The 15,686-nt window shown below is 40.2% G+C and overlaps 1 protein-coding gene across 1 annotated transcript in view; it reads right to left on the bottom strand.

Annotated features, from left to right (window-relative positions):
• MARCHF1 (membrane associated ring-CH-type finger 1) overlaps positions 1–15,686 on the bottom strand; it is a 454,619-nt gene that overhangs the window by 131,376 nt on the left and 307,557 nt on the right. The window contains exons 3-4 of the mRNA XM_055587572.1: positions 2,147–2,226; positions 1,100–1,843 (exon numbers count right to left, since the gene is read on the bottom strand). Coding sequence (XP_055443547.1) covers positions 1,100–1,843; positions 2,147–2,226 — 824 coding nt within the window. The remainder of the gene's footprint in view (positions 1–1,099; positions 1,844–2,146; positions 2,227–15,686) is intronic.

The following is a 15,686-nucleotide window of genomic DNA, read 5'->3' as shown; positions in this document are numbered from 1 at the left end:
CAGTAAGCTCTCAGATGTCAAATGCCTGCAATAAAAGCCTGATGCACTGTAATCAATAAATGCCTGAGTGAATAAGCAAATGAGCGTTTTTTTGAATGACCCATACAATTTTCAGAGAAATAAGTGATTATAATATTATTTATATCCAGAGATTAACTCTCCTTCTCGTCCTGCCCTGAATGAACATAGGAAGCTTTCTATGGGTCCTGTGATTCACATGAAAACACACACACGTTTTATAAAGTACAACTTTTGTAAAAGCAAGCCCTCAAACCAAGCATTATGCAAAAAAAAAAAAAAACCTTGACTTGCTCCCAAACAGAACCCAAGTAACTTAAATGATTGCGTAATAGGAACATTCAAAATATTTGTTTTGTTTCAGATTGTCTCATTGGTGCAAACTAGCTTGGGTAGTCACATCATTTTTTTTAAACTTTAAATTATTCTGAAAATTGTATCTAATTGGGTAAAAAGTGCAAGCAAGCAGCCTCATAGATATTAATATGAATTGTCTGCATGTTGAAATTTTTTAGTACATGGTTATCAGCAAAGTTAACGTGGTTTCTTTCTCAGAAGGTCCCAGCAGCTGCACTGGCGTGTCTGTGGTGTGTTGCTGTGTCCTTTCAGTCTTGAATTACCTGCTGAGTCAGACAATTGGAGAACAAATTGGCACCAACTGCAGAGGAGACTTTCCTGATACAAAAGTCTGACCTTAATCCCCCCAAGCCTTGAATATCCACTGTCAGGGTGCTAAAAGTTCACCAGATTTGCACTAATATCTCACACTCTCATTCGTGTCTCCTCCACAGTTCTTGTGGGGACAGGACTCGTTTTGTCAATTCTTTGACCAAGATAAATCATCTTTCAGTTAAAAGAAGGGAGAAGGGGAAAGCTAACTATTTTCGAACAAATTTCAAACCCATGGATATTTGTGCATCATTCTCCCCATCCCTTTGCTCATTTTATCACCTTATATCCAATCGGACAAATAACAATATGAATAAATGTTATGTTTTGAGGGCAGGGGACACACACATGTAACTCACAGCAGGAGGAGGTATATTTGGGGGGCATCAAATCTTTCTCTGGAGAGACTGACCTGCATGCGTGTAAATGATCAGACCCGTCATGGTCTGTGGAAAGAGGCTCCTGGAACCCCGCATCACCAGCAGACTTGCCACCTTTGACTGCCAGCATTTCAGTGCTGGAATCTGTCCCTGAAAATCTTCTCTTGATTGTTGTTTCATTTTGCCCACACTGATGTAAGAGTTGAGGATCCCTGTGGTGGTCCCCCTCTCTGCTCTCCTGTTGCTTCCTTGAGGGTCTTTTACTGTCAGAGGACCCTCTCGACAGGGAGACACCACATCCTTCATACGTTGTGCCTTTTGCTCCATGCAAGTTTAAAGAACAGCTCTCACAGCTGGTCAGCTTCGTGTGCTTTTTATCTTTGGATCCCAAGTGTACTAGATTGATTTCATTAGGAGCAGAAGACTCACCCAGGTTTCCGCTTGTTTTGTTATTTCTCCTTCTTCTCCGCGACAGGCGGAACTTCACTTGGGCTCTTCTCTTTGCCTGAATCCAGTGACTCTCACGGGTGGAAGATGAGTCTGAAGAATCTGTGTCGGTTTCACTGCATCGGGGCCTGGGGACGTGGGGGTGAAAGTCGCTTCTTCTCCCTCTCCCCTGTTCTTGGGCATGCTGGTACCTCTGAGCCTCCCGCCTCCTCCTTCTAGGCTTCTGTGTTACTGGTTTCTTACCAGGCTCCTGCCTAGCAGGGCTCAGCACTGTGACAGGGGTGCTGTGCTCAAGTGAGGCTCCTGACATGTCATGTGAGATGGCAGATCTAGACAAAGCAGCAGGCAAAGGATGAGGGATTGGGATGGAGAGGAAAGCCATGGGAATTGGAAAGGAGAGGACAGCCATGGGAAACAGAAAGAGAGAGAGATGAAAATGACAGCATGGACCCAAAGTTGGCAAACAAAGATCAATTGAGGGTAATGCAGTAAAGGAAAAAAAATCAGACTGATATAAATTATCCACAGACAAGATAAGACAGCAGCAAGAGTCACACAGTCTCAGCATATACAACAAGAATACAAAACACTGGTCTAAAAACACCAAACAGGCTCGTTTGCTGCACACTTACCTGCAGATGTCCTGAGTGGATGGACAGACAGACAACCTTGACTGGCTCCTGGGAGCTGTCCCAGTTGTTGGACTGCTGGCCTGGAGAAACAAGTTAGACAATTTGGCATCTTGGTTAAGGTAATACATGGTCGATATCTTGCTTTTTTTCCACATATTTAAAAAATTACAACAAACGTGGCTGCCGGTCATGTTGTTCGTAAGGCAGCTCACAGGATATAGGAAGTCAGAGGGCAGGTTTTGCAAAAGTAAAACTGATTTGAGGAACTTGGAACAGCTGAGAGAGATTCTGTACCACTTTGCTGTTGCTTCATTTATGATAGAGGAAGATGAATCCACAAGTTTCTATTCTATTTACTGTAAACTTTTGAGTGGAATGGCTCAATTTTCCTTGGAAACAAATGTGTAACTCTTGAATACCCTGTGATATAAAGGACACAATGGCTATTATGTGACAAAGATGATACTAATTCAGGAAGCTTCAATAATCAAATAGCTATTAGATTGCTAGATACTGCCTGGAGTTAACATTAAGTCACTTTAAGGCCCCATGAGATGATATATTTAAAAACACTTTATAATATTTAAAAGCCTGCAGTGATTATTATTATTTTATCATGGAGGCTAATAAAAATCTGTCGATCACAGCATTATTAACCTTCATAACTTTTAACTTCATGACCAGATTAAACCTGAGAATAAGAAAGCCTGAAATTATGTAGATTGTCATAAATTTCAGTCTGTTTCATGAGACTCCTATGTTTGAAACACATCATTTTCTTCACTACTTTGAATTTTCTAACCATTGTATTTAGTACATGTGATGATGATAAATAAAAAACTAGACTGTGTGAAGAATTTACTGTGTGCCAGGCATGGTACTGTGGTTTATCTGCCATCTGTTTAATCTTTATAATAATCTCACAAATGGGAAATAATAACAACTAATAGTTTTGAGGGAATATTATATGCCAGTCACAGTTCTAAGTAATTTTCCTATGTTCATTCATTAGTACAAGAAACACATGTGGCAAATATGATAATTTTTTTCCATGTTACAGATGAGGAAACTGAGAAATCAGTGCTGCTCCTTGCTGGTAGATGGTAGAGCAGAGCTTCACGTGAGAAATTCTGCTCCTTGATCTGCTCTCAATCTCAACTCACAAGGCAACCCCCTCCTGTACACAGAGGCAACCCAGGGGGTTCAATCCCAGATTTAGACCAGTCTGACTACACAGATGAAATTGCCAGCAATAAAAATAATAGTAAAGGTAGTAAGATTAACCCCAAATTTCAAAGTTCTAAAAGTCCCCATATTAAAGATACATACATATAAATCAACTATAAGAAAAAAAAAACCTGCAAAAAAGCATAAGTGTGTGAAAGCTGCACAATATGCTACTGAACAACCAATGTGTCACTGAAGAAATCAAACAAGAAAAAAAAAAAAAAAATACCTGGAGGCAAATGAAAATGGAAACAACCTATGCAACTCAGCAAAGACACTTCTAAGAGGAAAGTTTATTGCAATACAAGCTTACCTAGGGAAACAATTAAAAAATGTCAAATAAACAACTTATCTTTACACCTATAGGAGCTAGAAAAGGAAGAATAAGCAAAATCCAAAGTTGGCAGGGGGAAAGATATAATAAAGATCAGAGCAGAAATAAATGAACTAGAGACTTAAAAAACAATAGAAAAGATTAAACAAAAATAACAGAAAAGATTAAACTAAGAGCTGGTTCTTTGAAATCTTTTCAAAATTGATAACTGTTTAGCTAGGATCATCAAGAAAAAAAGAGAGAGGGCACAAATCAATAAAATCAGAGAGGGAAAAGTAAAACTATAGTCAACACCACAGAAATACAGAGGATCATTAGAGACTACTATGAACAACCACAGGCTTATAAAATGGACAACCTGGAAGAAATGGACAAATTCTTAGTAATGTATAATCTAAAAAACTAGTGAATATAACAAAAAATAAACAGACTCACAGATATAGGAGACAAACTAGTCGTTACCAGTGTGGGGAGGGAACAGGGGAGGGACAAAATGAGAGCAGGGGTTAACAAGTACAAGCTGTTATGTATAAAATAAGAAAGTTGCAAGAATATACTGTACAACACATGAAATACAGCCAATATTTTATAAGAAATATGAATGTAGTGAAACTTAAAACATTCTGAGTCACTATGCTGTGCATCTGTAACTCACACAATATCATACATCAAACACACTGCAGTGAAAAAAGATAAAAAAAAAAAAGAAGACAATAAACATATCCAATTGTGGGGTCCAGAGGAAAATAAATGAATTCTAAGTCAAGAGGTTAGAAGAACTTCAAGAGGAGGTATGAAGGGTTGAATAATACTGCCTCTTATTCCTACTCAAGATATCAACATTTTAATTTCTGGAATTTGTGAATCTCATGTCAATTCTTATGTCAATCTTACATAAGAAAGTAACTTTGCACAGCTGATTAAGTTAAGGACCTTGACATGGAGAGATGGTCCTGCATTATCCAGGTGGACCAGGTGTAAGCATGAGGATCCTTCTAAGAGGGAGGTGGTAGCATTAGAGTCAGAGAGAGAAGATGAAAGGATGGAAGCAGAGGTCAAAGAGAGGCATGCAGGTGTCCTCTAGAAGCTGGAAAAGGAGCTCTCCCCTACAAGGCTCCAGAAGGAATGAGGTCCTGCTGACATCTGCAGTGTAGCTCCGTGAGACTCATGTTTGACTTCTGACCTCTAGAACTACAGGATGATACATTTGTGTGGTAATTTGTTTTAGCAGTCATAGGCAACTAATATAGGGGTAATACTCAGCTGGTTCCAAATAGGAAAAGGAGTATGTCAAGGCTGTATATTGTCACTTATATGTAACTTATATTTAACTTATATGTATATTTAACTTATATGCAGAGTACATCATGAGAAACGCTGGACTGGAAGAAACACAAGTTGGAATCGATTGCCGGGAGAAATATCAATAACCTCAGATATGCAGATGACACCACGCTTATGGCAGAAAGTGAAGAGGAACTAAAAAGCCTCTTGATGAAAGTGAAAGTGGAGAGTGAAAAAGTTGGCTTAAAGCTCAACATTCAGAAAACGAAGATCATGGCATCTGGTCCCATCACATCATGGGAAATAGATGGGGAAACAGTGGAAACAATGTCAGACTTTATTTTTCTGGGCTCCAAAATCACTGCAGATGGTGACTGCAGCCATGAAATTAAAAGACGCTTACTCCTTGGAAGGAAAGTTATGACCAACCTAGATAGCATATTCAAAAGCAGAAACATTACTTTGCCAACAAAGGTCCATCTAGTCAAGGCTATGGTTTTTCCGCTGGTCATGTATGGATGTGAGAGTTGGACAGTGAAGAAGGCTGAGTGCTGAAGAATTGATGCCTTTGAACTGTGGTGTTGGAGAAGACTCTTGAGAGTCCCTTGGACTGCAAGGAGATCCAACCAGTCCATTCTGAAGGAGATCAGCCCTGGGATTTCTTTGGAAGGAATGATGCTAAAGCTGAAACTCCAGTACTTTGGCCATCTTGTGCGAAGAGTTGACTTATTGGAAAAGACTCTGATGCTGGGAGAGACTGGGGGCAGGAGGAGAAGGGGACGACAGAGGATGAGATGGCTGGATGGCATCACTGATTCGATGGACGTGAGTCTGGGTGAACTCCTGGAGTTGGTGATGGACAGGGAGGCCTGGTGTGCTGCGATTCATGGGGTTGCAAAGAGTCGGACACTACTGAGCGACTGAACTGAACTGAACTGAACTGAAGCTAAAAAGGAAAGTAGAAGTTATTAAAGAAGAGATTAAAAACATTCTGAGGCAGAAGAAGCCATGTGCCCACAGGGGAGCATCATGTCCTCCACATGTTCCAATAGACTGATCTGCACACTTTGTCCTTATTAAGTTTATTTTATTGAAGTATAGGGGCTTCCCTGGTGATTCAGTGGTAAAGAATCTGCCTGTAATGAAGGAGAACTGGGTTTGATTCCTGGATCGGGAAGATCCCCGAGGAAGGAATGGCAACCCACTCCAGTACTCTTGCCTGGAAAATCACATGGACAGAGGAGCCTAGCAGTCTACAGTCCATGGGTTTGCAAAGAGTCAGACACAACTGACTGACAAATACACACATTGAAGTATCAGTTCAGTTCAGTCTCTCAGTCGTGTCCAGCTCTTTGCGACCCCATGGACTGCAGCACGCCAGGCTTCCCTGTCCATCACCAACTCCCGGAGCTTGCTCAAACTCATGTACACTGAGTCAGTGATGCCATCCAACCATCTCATCCTCTGTTGTTGCCTTTTCCTCCTGCCTTCAATCTTTCCCAGCATCAGGGTCTTTTCCAATGAGTCAGTTCTTTTCATTAGGTGGCTGAAGTATTGGAGCTTCAGCTTCAGCATCGGTCCTTCCAATAAATATTTAAGACTGATCTCCTTTAGGATGGACTGGTTTGATCTCTCTGCAGTCCAAGGGACTCTCAAGAGTCTTCTCCAGCACCACAGTTCAAAAGCATCAATTCTTTGCCACTCAGCTTTCTTTATAGTCCGCCTCTTACATCCATACATGACTACTGGGAAAACCATAGCTTTGACTAGATGGACCTTTGTTGGCAAGGTAATGTCTCTGCTTTTTAGCATGCTGTCTAGGTTGGTCATAGCTTTTCTTCCAAGGAGCAAGTGTCTTTTAGCTTCATGGTTGCAGTCACTATCTGCAGTGATTTTGGAACCCCCCAAAATAAAGTATTTTACTGTTTCTATTGTTTGCCTACCTATTTGCCATGAAATGATGGAACCAGATGCCATGATCTTAGTTTTTTGAGTTTTAGGTCAGCTTTTTCATTCTTTCATTTTCATCAAGAGGCTCTTCAGTTCCTCTTCGCTTTCTGCCATAAGGGTGGTGTCATATGCATATCTGAGGTTATTGATATTTCTCCTGGCAATCTTGATTCCAGTTTGTGCTTCATCCAGCCCAGCATTTTGCATGATGTACTTTGCATATAAGTTAAATAAGCAGGGTGACAATATACAGTCTTGATGTACTCCTTTCTCAATTTGGAACCAGTTCATTGTTCCATTTCTGGTTTTGACTGTTGCTTCTTGATCTGCATACAGATTTCTCAGGAGGCAGATAAGACGGTGTGGTATTCCCATCTCTTTAGGAATTTTCCAGTTTGTTGTGCTTCACACAGTCCAACGTTGTGTGTGATCCACACAAACAAACACTGAATTATAGTTGATTTATAATGTGTTAATTTCTGCTGTACAGCAAAGTGATTCATATTATATAAAATTCTTTTCCTTTGTGGTTTATTGTAGGATATTGAATATATTTCCCTACTATGTGATAGGACCTTGTTGTTTATCCATTTTATAAATAACAGTTTGCATCTGTTAATCCCAGACTCTCAGTCCTTCCCTCTCCCACCCTGCCTCCTCTTGGCAACCACAGGTCTGTTCTCTATGTCTGTGAGCTGGTTTCTGTTTCATGGATAAGTTCATTTGTGTCATGTATTAGGTTCCACATGTAAATGATATCATATGGCATTTGTTTTCCTCTTTCTGGAAAGAGATTTACTTCACTTAGTGTGATTATCTCTCCGTCTATCCATGTTGCTATAAATGGCATTATTTCATTCTTTTTTATGGCTGGGTACTAGTCTATTGTGTATACCAATGTATTTCATTCTTCTTTATGGTTGAGTGGTATTCCAGTGTGTATACCACTTCTTTGTCCATTTATCTGTCAATGGACATTTTGGTTGTTTCCATGTCTTGGTTATTGTGAATAGTTCTGCTCTGAAAATAGAGCTCCATGTATCTTTCTGAATTAGCATTTTGTCTGGATACATGCCCGGGAGGGGGGTTACAGGATCATATGGCAACTCTATTTTTAGTTTTTTTGGGGGAACTTTTGTACTATTTTCCATAGTAGCTGCACCAATTTACATTCCCACCAACAGTGTAGGTGTTTCTTTTCTCTTCCCTTTTCTCCAAACCCTTTTAAACATTCGTTATTTGTAACATCTGCATACTTTCGACTTTTAATTTTCTGAGACTTTTCCATCAATTCATGAACACTGTGTATTTTTAAAGTCTTTGAATGTCATCTTTGGACACCAGTCCACGTTTGGTGATCTCCTTTAATATTTGTATCAAAACTAACTTACTTAAAGTTTTTAAATTTAGATCAACTTCATATCTGTACCCATCAAAAGCATAACCAGTTTTTGTACTTAAAGCAGTAAATTTTGTTAGAATGTGTACCATTTATTCCACATACACCAAGTGAGTTTAGTAGGAATCTCTGCATACAGCAGACACTGAATAAAGACCACATATGTGAAGTTTGCTCCTCATTCTTTTAAGAACAGCAACACAACCCCAAAGTGACTCCCAACCATTGATAATGTGACTATAAATGTGGATCACAATATGATGACCATCATAATGGGTATCCATGTCTACTTAATGGTATGTTAAAGCCAATTCCATGAGACTGCACAAAGATCTTGAAATAGACATCATCATGATAAAACACATTTTAAAAACCTCACAGTTCTGGGCAAATGCATGTTCTGCAATGGAAAAGTGATTTATCAACAAATAATAACGCCAAACATTAAAAAAGATACAGCTTTCCTTTGGAGAGGTTTGGCTTCAGCATGATACTGACTCAAATAGCATTTATGTCTATAATGCTGAAGGATTCTGAACAGAACTAAAATCATTCTTGTTGCCCCTCAGGAGTCTTTGAATAGCTCACATCTGGTTTTAGTTTATATACATTCACTGGGCCAGTGTCTCCTGCTGGAGCAGATGCTGCCATGCCTCCTGGGACCCTTACCCTATCCTGAGTTCACTTGCCTGTGGACTGCTTCCCACTTGCACTCTCTGCCCTGGGTTTTTCCTGGTAGCACGTGTACTTGCTGGGTTGCACATGGACATAGCCTAGGAGTGTGGAATAAATCAAACTGCTGGAGGACAGCTCTCAGATTGGAGTCAATGCATAAATGCCCTGCTTTTCCATCTTCCCAGGGGCAGTGCTGAAGTGACTTCCAGAGTCTCTCAAAATGTTCCAAGCTGGATTAAAACTCACTTGTCCCCAGCTCATCAACACACTCTTTATTGGCATTTCCCCTTTCTCTGTCTTACTTTTCTCATGCATTATCCACTTTCCAGGATCCCCTCCCCACAAAACTACCTGCACCCAACAAAGACACCACCAAAATTGACTGGAATCTATTTGGCCAGCTAATTGATATGAAATTAATATCAGCTTGTGTCACTTTTGATTCATTTGCTCAGCAAAAATTAATAAGGATCTATCAAGTAATAAACACAATGGTGTGTTCTGGGATTAAGAAACAGATGGTATTCTGATAGGGCTTCTTATTTAGTGGGAAAGAGGTGTAAGTGAACAGGTGATTTTAATATAGTCTAGGATGTCCTGAGAGTGTGGTAGTGTGAATTCTGGTGAAGGAAGGGTACCAAATGCAAGACGGAACAGAGATTTAAAGTAAGTGTCCCAGGGGAGATGACAGGTTACCTCAAAAGGGCTGAGTTGGTGATGGGGGTAAGCAGCCCACACCAGGAGAAACGTGCTTTAGAGCAGAGTGGGGAGATCAGGGAACCACAGAAAGTTTGGTGATGGTTGGAGGGAGGGTGGTGAGTGAGATAGGAAGTGATAAAATTCAGGAGAAAAGAGCAGAGAGGTGTCCCACATGCCACATTGAAATGTTTGAATTGTACCCTTAAACAAATGGAAAGTCACTGAGAGCTGGTCATTAGCAAATGGAAATGATTAAATTGGGGCACTAGAATGCTCACTACGGCAGCTGAGAATGGGAAGATCCAGAACTGATCATCAACAGGCAGAAGAATTAGGATTCAGTATATCCAAGATATGACAGGGAAAGAGGAGAGGAGAATCTTAAGAAATACCATTCCAAGTAGATGCTTTATTTTTAAACATAATAGAATTATTTGAAATATCAGCTGAACAAAGTAACATGGGGAAACATCTAGGAATATACTTTTTAAAAAGCTACATGAAATCAGAGGACATTTACCAAATATCAAAACACAGTATGAATTTTCAGAAATAAGAATATGTGGCTAGAAAAGATACATCATGGAGAATGCAATGGCACCCCACTCCAGTACTGTTGCCTGGAAAATCCCATGGACGGAGGAGCCTGGTAGGCTGCAGTCCATGGGGTCACGAAGAGTTGGACACGACTGAGCGACTTCACTTTTCACTTTCCACTTTCATGCATTGGAGAAGGAAATGGCAACCCACTCCAGTGTTCTTGTCTGGAGAATCCCTTGGATGGAGAAGCCTGGTAGGCTGCAGTCCATGGGGTCACACAGAGTCGGACACGACTGAAGCGACTTAGCAAAAAAGATACATCATAAAAATAGAAATCTATCCACCTATCATCACCATCTGTCAATTATCTATTTACTATCTATCTATCTGTCTATCATCATCACCTGTCTTAGGAAGTCAAGAGATACCTAGAGTAACAGGCAAGTTTGGCCTGGGAGTACAAAATGAAGCCTGGCAAAGGCTAACACAGTTTTGACAAGAGAATGCGCTAGTCATAGCAAACACCCTATTCCAATGACACAAAAAATGAATCTACATATGGACATCACCAGATGGTATACTGAAATCAGAATTATTATGTTTTTTGCAGCAAAAGATGGAGAAGTTCTATACAGTCAGCAAAAATAAGACCTGGGGCTGATTGTGGCTGAGATAATGAGGGCTTTATTGCAAAATTCAGGCTTAAATTGAATAAAGTAGGGAAAACCAAAAGACAATTCAGGTATGAACTAAATAAAATCCTTTATGATTATACAGTGGAAGTGACAAATAGATTCAAGGGATTAGATTTGATAGAATGCCTGAAGAACTATGGATGGAGGTTCATAACATGGTACAGGAAGCAGTGACAAAAACCATCCCCAATAAGAAGAAATGCAAGAAGGCAAATGGTTGTCTGAGGAGTCCTTACAGATAGCTGAGAAATGAAGAGGAACAAAAGGCAAAGGAGAAAGGAAAAGATATGATGAACTAAAGGCAGAGTTCCAAAGAATACCAAGGAGAGATAAGAAGGCCTTCCTATATGAGCAATGCAAATAGAGGAAAATGATAGAATGGGAAAAGAATAGAGATTTCTTCAAGAAAATTGGAGACACCAAGGGAATATTTTCATGCAAAGATGGACACAATAAAGGACAGAAACAGAAAGAAACTAATAGAAGAAGAAGAAGAGATTAAGAAGTGGCAAGAACACACAGAAGACCTGTACAGAAAAGGTCTTAATGACCCAGATAGTCACAATGGTGTTGTCACTCACCTAGAGCCAGACATTGCTGGGAGCAAGCTCCACCCGTGGCAAAGGTCATGAGGAAGGAGGCTCGGCATACGCAAAGGCAGGATCTAGCCTCAGGAGTCCCCCTGGAAATTCTCGAGCATCTACCCCCAAAACCAGAGTCTGCCTACTTTCTGCTTTGTGCTTTCACCTACACCTCTGACTTTACGGGGGGCTGTCCCCCACTACCTCTCTCTGAAAAAAGAGTTAGCTTACAGCTCCAGTTAATAATTCCTGGGTGTGACAGTGTTTCAACCTACAAACTCCTTTGGAAATCCTCTCGCCTGCCTGAATAGGTTTTTCCGGCCACATGTGATTGTTCAGAGCCTCCCAACTGTGAGAGGCAGGAGATGTTCTAAACACAGATTCCTTTGAGTAGTTAAAAGATTGATTAGAAATTGTATTGGTGAAGGGTTTTTCACTTATTGGGCCAATGTTTGCTGCTAAGTCTCCATATCTCTTACCTACTGTGTCCTTGGCAGTGTATTGATTGATATAATGGGTGTATAGAAATGTAAGTAGTAGCCTCAATGTTTGTAACCTTGGACCCTTGAGTTAATTCTTTTCTTGATTGAGCCCACCTCACCTTTGCCCTATAGGAAAGCAACTTTATCCAATGCTTTTTGGAGGCTGGCGCCTGACTTTGGAATAATCACCTTTAGAGAAAAATAAGTTTCTTAAAATGTTAACAGGCCTCCTGGCCAGAAGATGATGTAAATCACCTAAACTTTTGCATATGATAAGTTTGAAAGCCTGGCTTCGATTAGGATCAGGAACTGCTGTCCTTGCATAACTCCACCCCTTCCCCCATTATCCTCTATGCACAACTTAAGATATAAAACTACTTTGGAAAATAAAGTACTTCTCTTTTTGTTCACCGAAATTTGGTCTCCCCTTGTCGTTCTTTCTTTCACCTTCTGGCTGAATTTTTCCTCTGAAGAGGGGAAGCTCATCAAGCCTACTAATTTTGCCTGGGCTTCTAAGATCTGACCGGGGAGGCCTTAGTGTCTCCTCTCCTTCGGGAGAACGGGAGGACGCCTGCGGCCTTCGTAGGTGACGTAAATTCCCTGCTTTGGAATTTTATTCAGCCTCTTTTCTTCACTGAATTTTCCTACTGAGCTATCCTTATTAGAGCCTCTTTTCTCCACTGAATTTCCTCACTGAGCTATCCTTATTTCAGCTGCTTTCCTCCACTGAATTTCCTCACTGAACTATCCTCATTCTATTACTCATTATATCTTTGATGAATATTTAAATAAATAGGTCGCCTATGCCGTCTCTCCTTCGAATACCCTGGATCAGCCGGGGCTGGACCCTGGCAAGACATCCTGAAATGTGAAGTCAAGTGGACCTTAGGAAGCATTAGAATGAAGAAAACTAGTGGAGGTAATTGAATTCCAGCTGAGCTATTTCAAATCCTAAAATATGATGCTGTTAAAGTGCTGCACTCAATATGTCAGCAAATTTGGAAAACTCAGCAGTGACCACAGAACTGGAAAAGGTCAGTTTTCATTCCAATTCCAAAGAAGGGGAATGCCAGACAATGTTTAAGCTACCATACAAATGTGTTCATTTCAAATGCTAGCAAAGTAATCCTAAAAATCCTTCAAGCTAGGCTTCAACAGCATGTGATTCAAGAACTTCCAAATGTACAAGCTGGATTTAGAAAAGTCAGAGGAACCAGATATCAAATGGATGCAACATCTGCTGGATCATAGAAAAAGCAAGAGAATTAAAAAAAAAAAAAAGTCTACTTCTGTTTAATTGACTATGCTAAAATCTAGAACTAACACTAAAAAAAGATGTCTTTTTCATCAGAGGGGACTGGAATGCAAAAGTAGGAAGTCAAGAGATAGCTGGAGTGACAGACAAGTTTGGCCTTGGAGTACAAAATGAAGCAGGGCAAAGGCTAACAGAATTTTGCCAACAGAACACACTATTCATAGCAAATACACTCTTCCAACAACATGAGAGATGACTCTACACATCAACATCACCAGATGGCCAATATTGAAATCAAATTGATTATATGCTTTGACAACCAAAGATGGAGAAGCTCTATACAGTCAGCAAAAACAAGATCAGAAGATGACTGTGGCTCAGATCATTAATTTCTTATTGCAAAATTCAGACTTAGACTGAAGAAAGTAGGGAAAACCACAAGACCATTCAGATATTAGCTAAATCAAATCCCTGTTGATAATATAGAGGAAGAGACAAATAGATTCAAGGGATTAGATCTGATAGACAAAGTGCCTGAAGAACTATGGGTGGAGGTTCATAACATTGTACAGGAGGCAGTAATTAAAACAATCACCAAGAAGAAGAAATGCAAAAAGGCAAATGGTTGTCTGAGAAGGCCTTACAAATAGCTGAGAAAAGAAGAGAAGTGAAAGGCAAAGGAGAAAAGGAAAGATATATCCATCTGAATGGGGAGTTCCAAAGAATAACAAGGAGAGATAAGAGATCCTTCTTATGTGAGCAATGAAAATAGAGGAAAGTGATAGAATGCAAAAGACTAGAGATGTCTTCAAGAAAATTAGAGACACCAAGGGAACATTTCATGCAAAGATGGACTCAATAAAAGACAGAAATGGTATGGATCTAACAGAAGCAGAAGATATTAGGAAGAGGTGGCAAAAATACACAGAAGAACTCTACAAAAAATATCTTAATGACACAGATAACCATGATATGGTGTGATCACTCACCTAGAGTCAGATATCCTGGAGTGTGAAGTCAAGTGGGCCTTAGGAAGCAGAACTAGAAACAAAGCTAGTGCAGGTGATGGAACTCCCGCTGAGCTATTTCATATTCTAAAAGATGATGCTGTTAAAGTGATGTACTCAATAAGCCAGCAAATCTGGAAAACTCAGCAGTGGCCACAAGACTGGAAAAGATCAGTTTCCATTCCAATTCCAAAGAAAGGCAAGGCCAAAGAATGTCCAAACTACTGCACAATTGCCCTCATTTCACATGCCAGCAAAGTAATGCTCAAAATTCTCCAAGCCAGGTTTCAACATTATGTGAACTGTGAACTTCCAGATTCAAGCTGGATTTAGAAAAGGCAGAGGAACCAGAGATCAAATTGCCAACATCCCTTGTATCATAGAAAAAGCAAGAGTATTCCAGAAGAATATCTACTTTTGCTTCACTGATTACGCTAAAGCCTTTCACTGTGTGGATCACAGCAAACTGGAAAATTCTTAAAGAGATGGGAGTACCTCAATTTACCTCCTGAGAAATCTGTATGCAGGTCAAGAAGCAATAGTTAGAACTGGACATGGAACAGTGGATTGGTTCAAAATTGGGAAAGGAGTACGTCAAGGCTGCATATTGTCACCTTGCTTATTTAATTTATATGCAGAGTACATCATGTGAAATGCTGGACTGGATGAAGGACAAGCTGGAATAAAGATTGCAAGGAGAAATATCAATAACCTCAGATACATAGATGACACTACCCTTATGGCAGAAAATGAAGATGAACTAAAGAGCCTCTTGATGAAAGTTAAAGAGGAGAGTGAAAAAGTTGGCTTAAAACTCAATATTCAAAAAACTAAGATTGTGGCATCCGGTCCCATCACTTCATGGCAAATAGGTGGGGGAAACAACGGAAAGAGTGACAGACTTAGGGACTGAATTACAACAACATTCTCATTAGAATCAACCCCCCCAAACAGACTTCAAAATGCACCTTTAACTTGACTTTCTACCTGTCTTGTCTTATGTGCCCAGATCCCTCATTTATGATTCTTGGAATGATGTCTGAAATATACCACCTGCACTGAATTTCTTGTTACTAGTACTGATTTGAAGGAAACCCAAACTGAGAGATAATTTGTACCAGAGATAGTGCTGGAAAGAAGAACCACAGGATAAAATTTAGGAGCTGGGTCACTCATGGCCGGACATAAGAGGGAACCTTCTGCTGGGAGTGAGTGCAGTGGTGATGATGCCTAGATGCCTCATGATTCCTCCGGGAAGCTGAGGTGCAGGTAGTGGGAAGCATGCAGAAGCCCAAGAGTTTGCACAGGAAGAGCCATTGGTAACTAGAAGGACACACAGTTGCGTGGCTTGGTTTCCTGCTTTGGAGGCTTCTATGAAAGACAATGGGAGGTTCAGCTGGGCCAGATAGCAA

This window comes from Bubalus kerabau, chromosome 7, assembly GCF_029407905.1.
Source record: "Bubalus kerabau isolate K-KA32 ecotype Philippines breed swamp buffalo chromosome 7, PCC_UOA_SB_1v2, whole genome shotgun sequence".
Lineage (NCBI taxonomy): Eukaryota > Metazoa > Chordata > Mammalia > Artiodactyla > Bovidae > Bubalus > Bubalus kerabau.
This window is presented reverse-complemented; position numbering and strand designations above follow the sequence as displayed.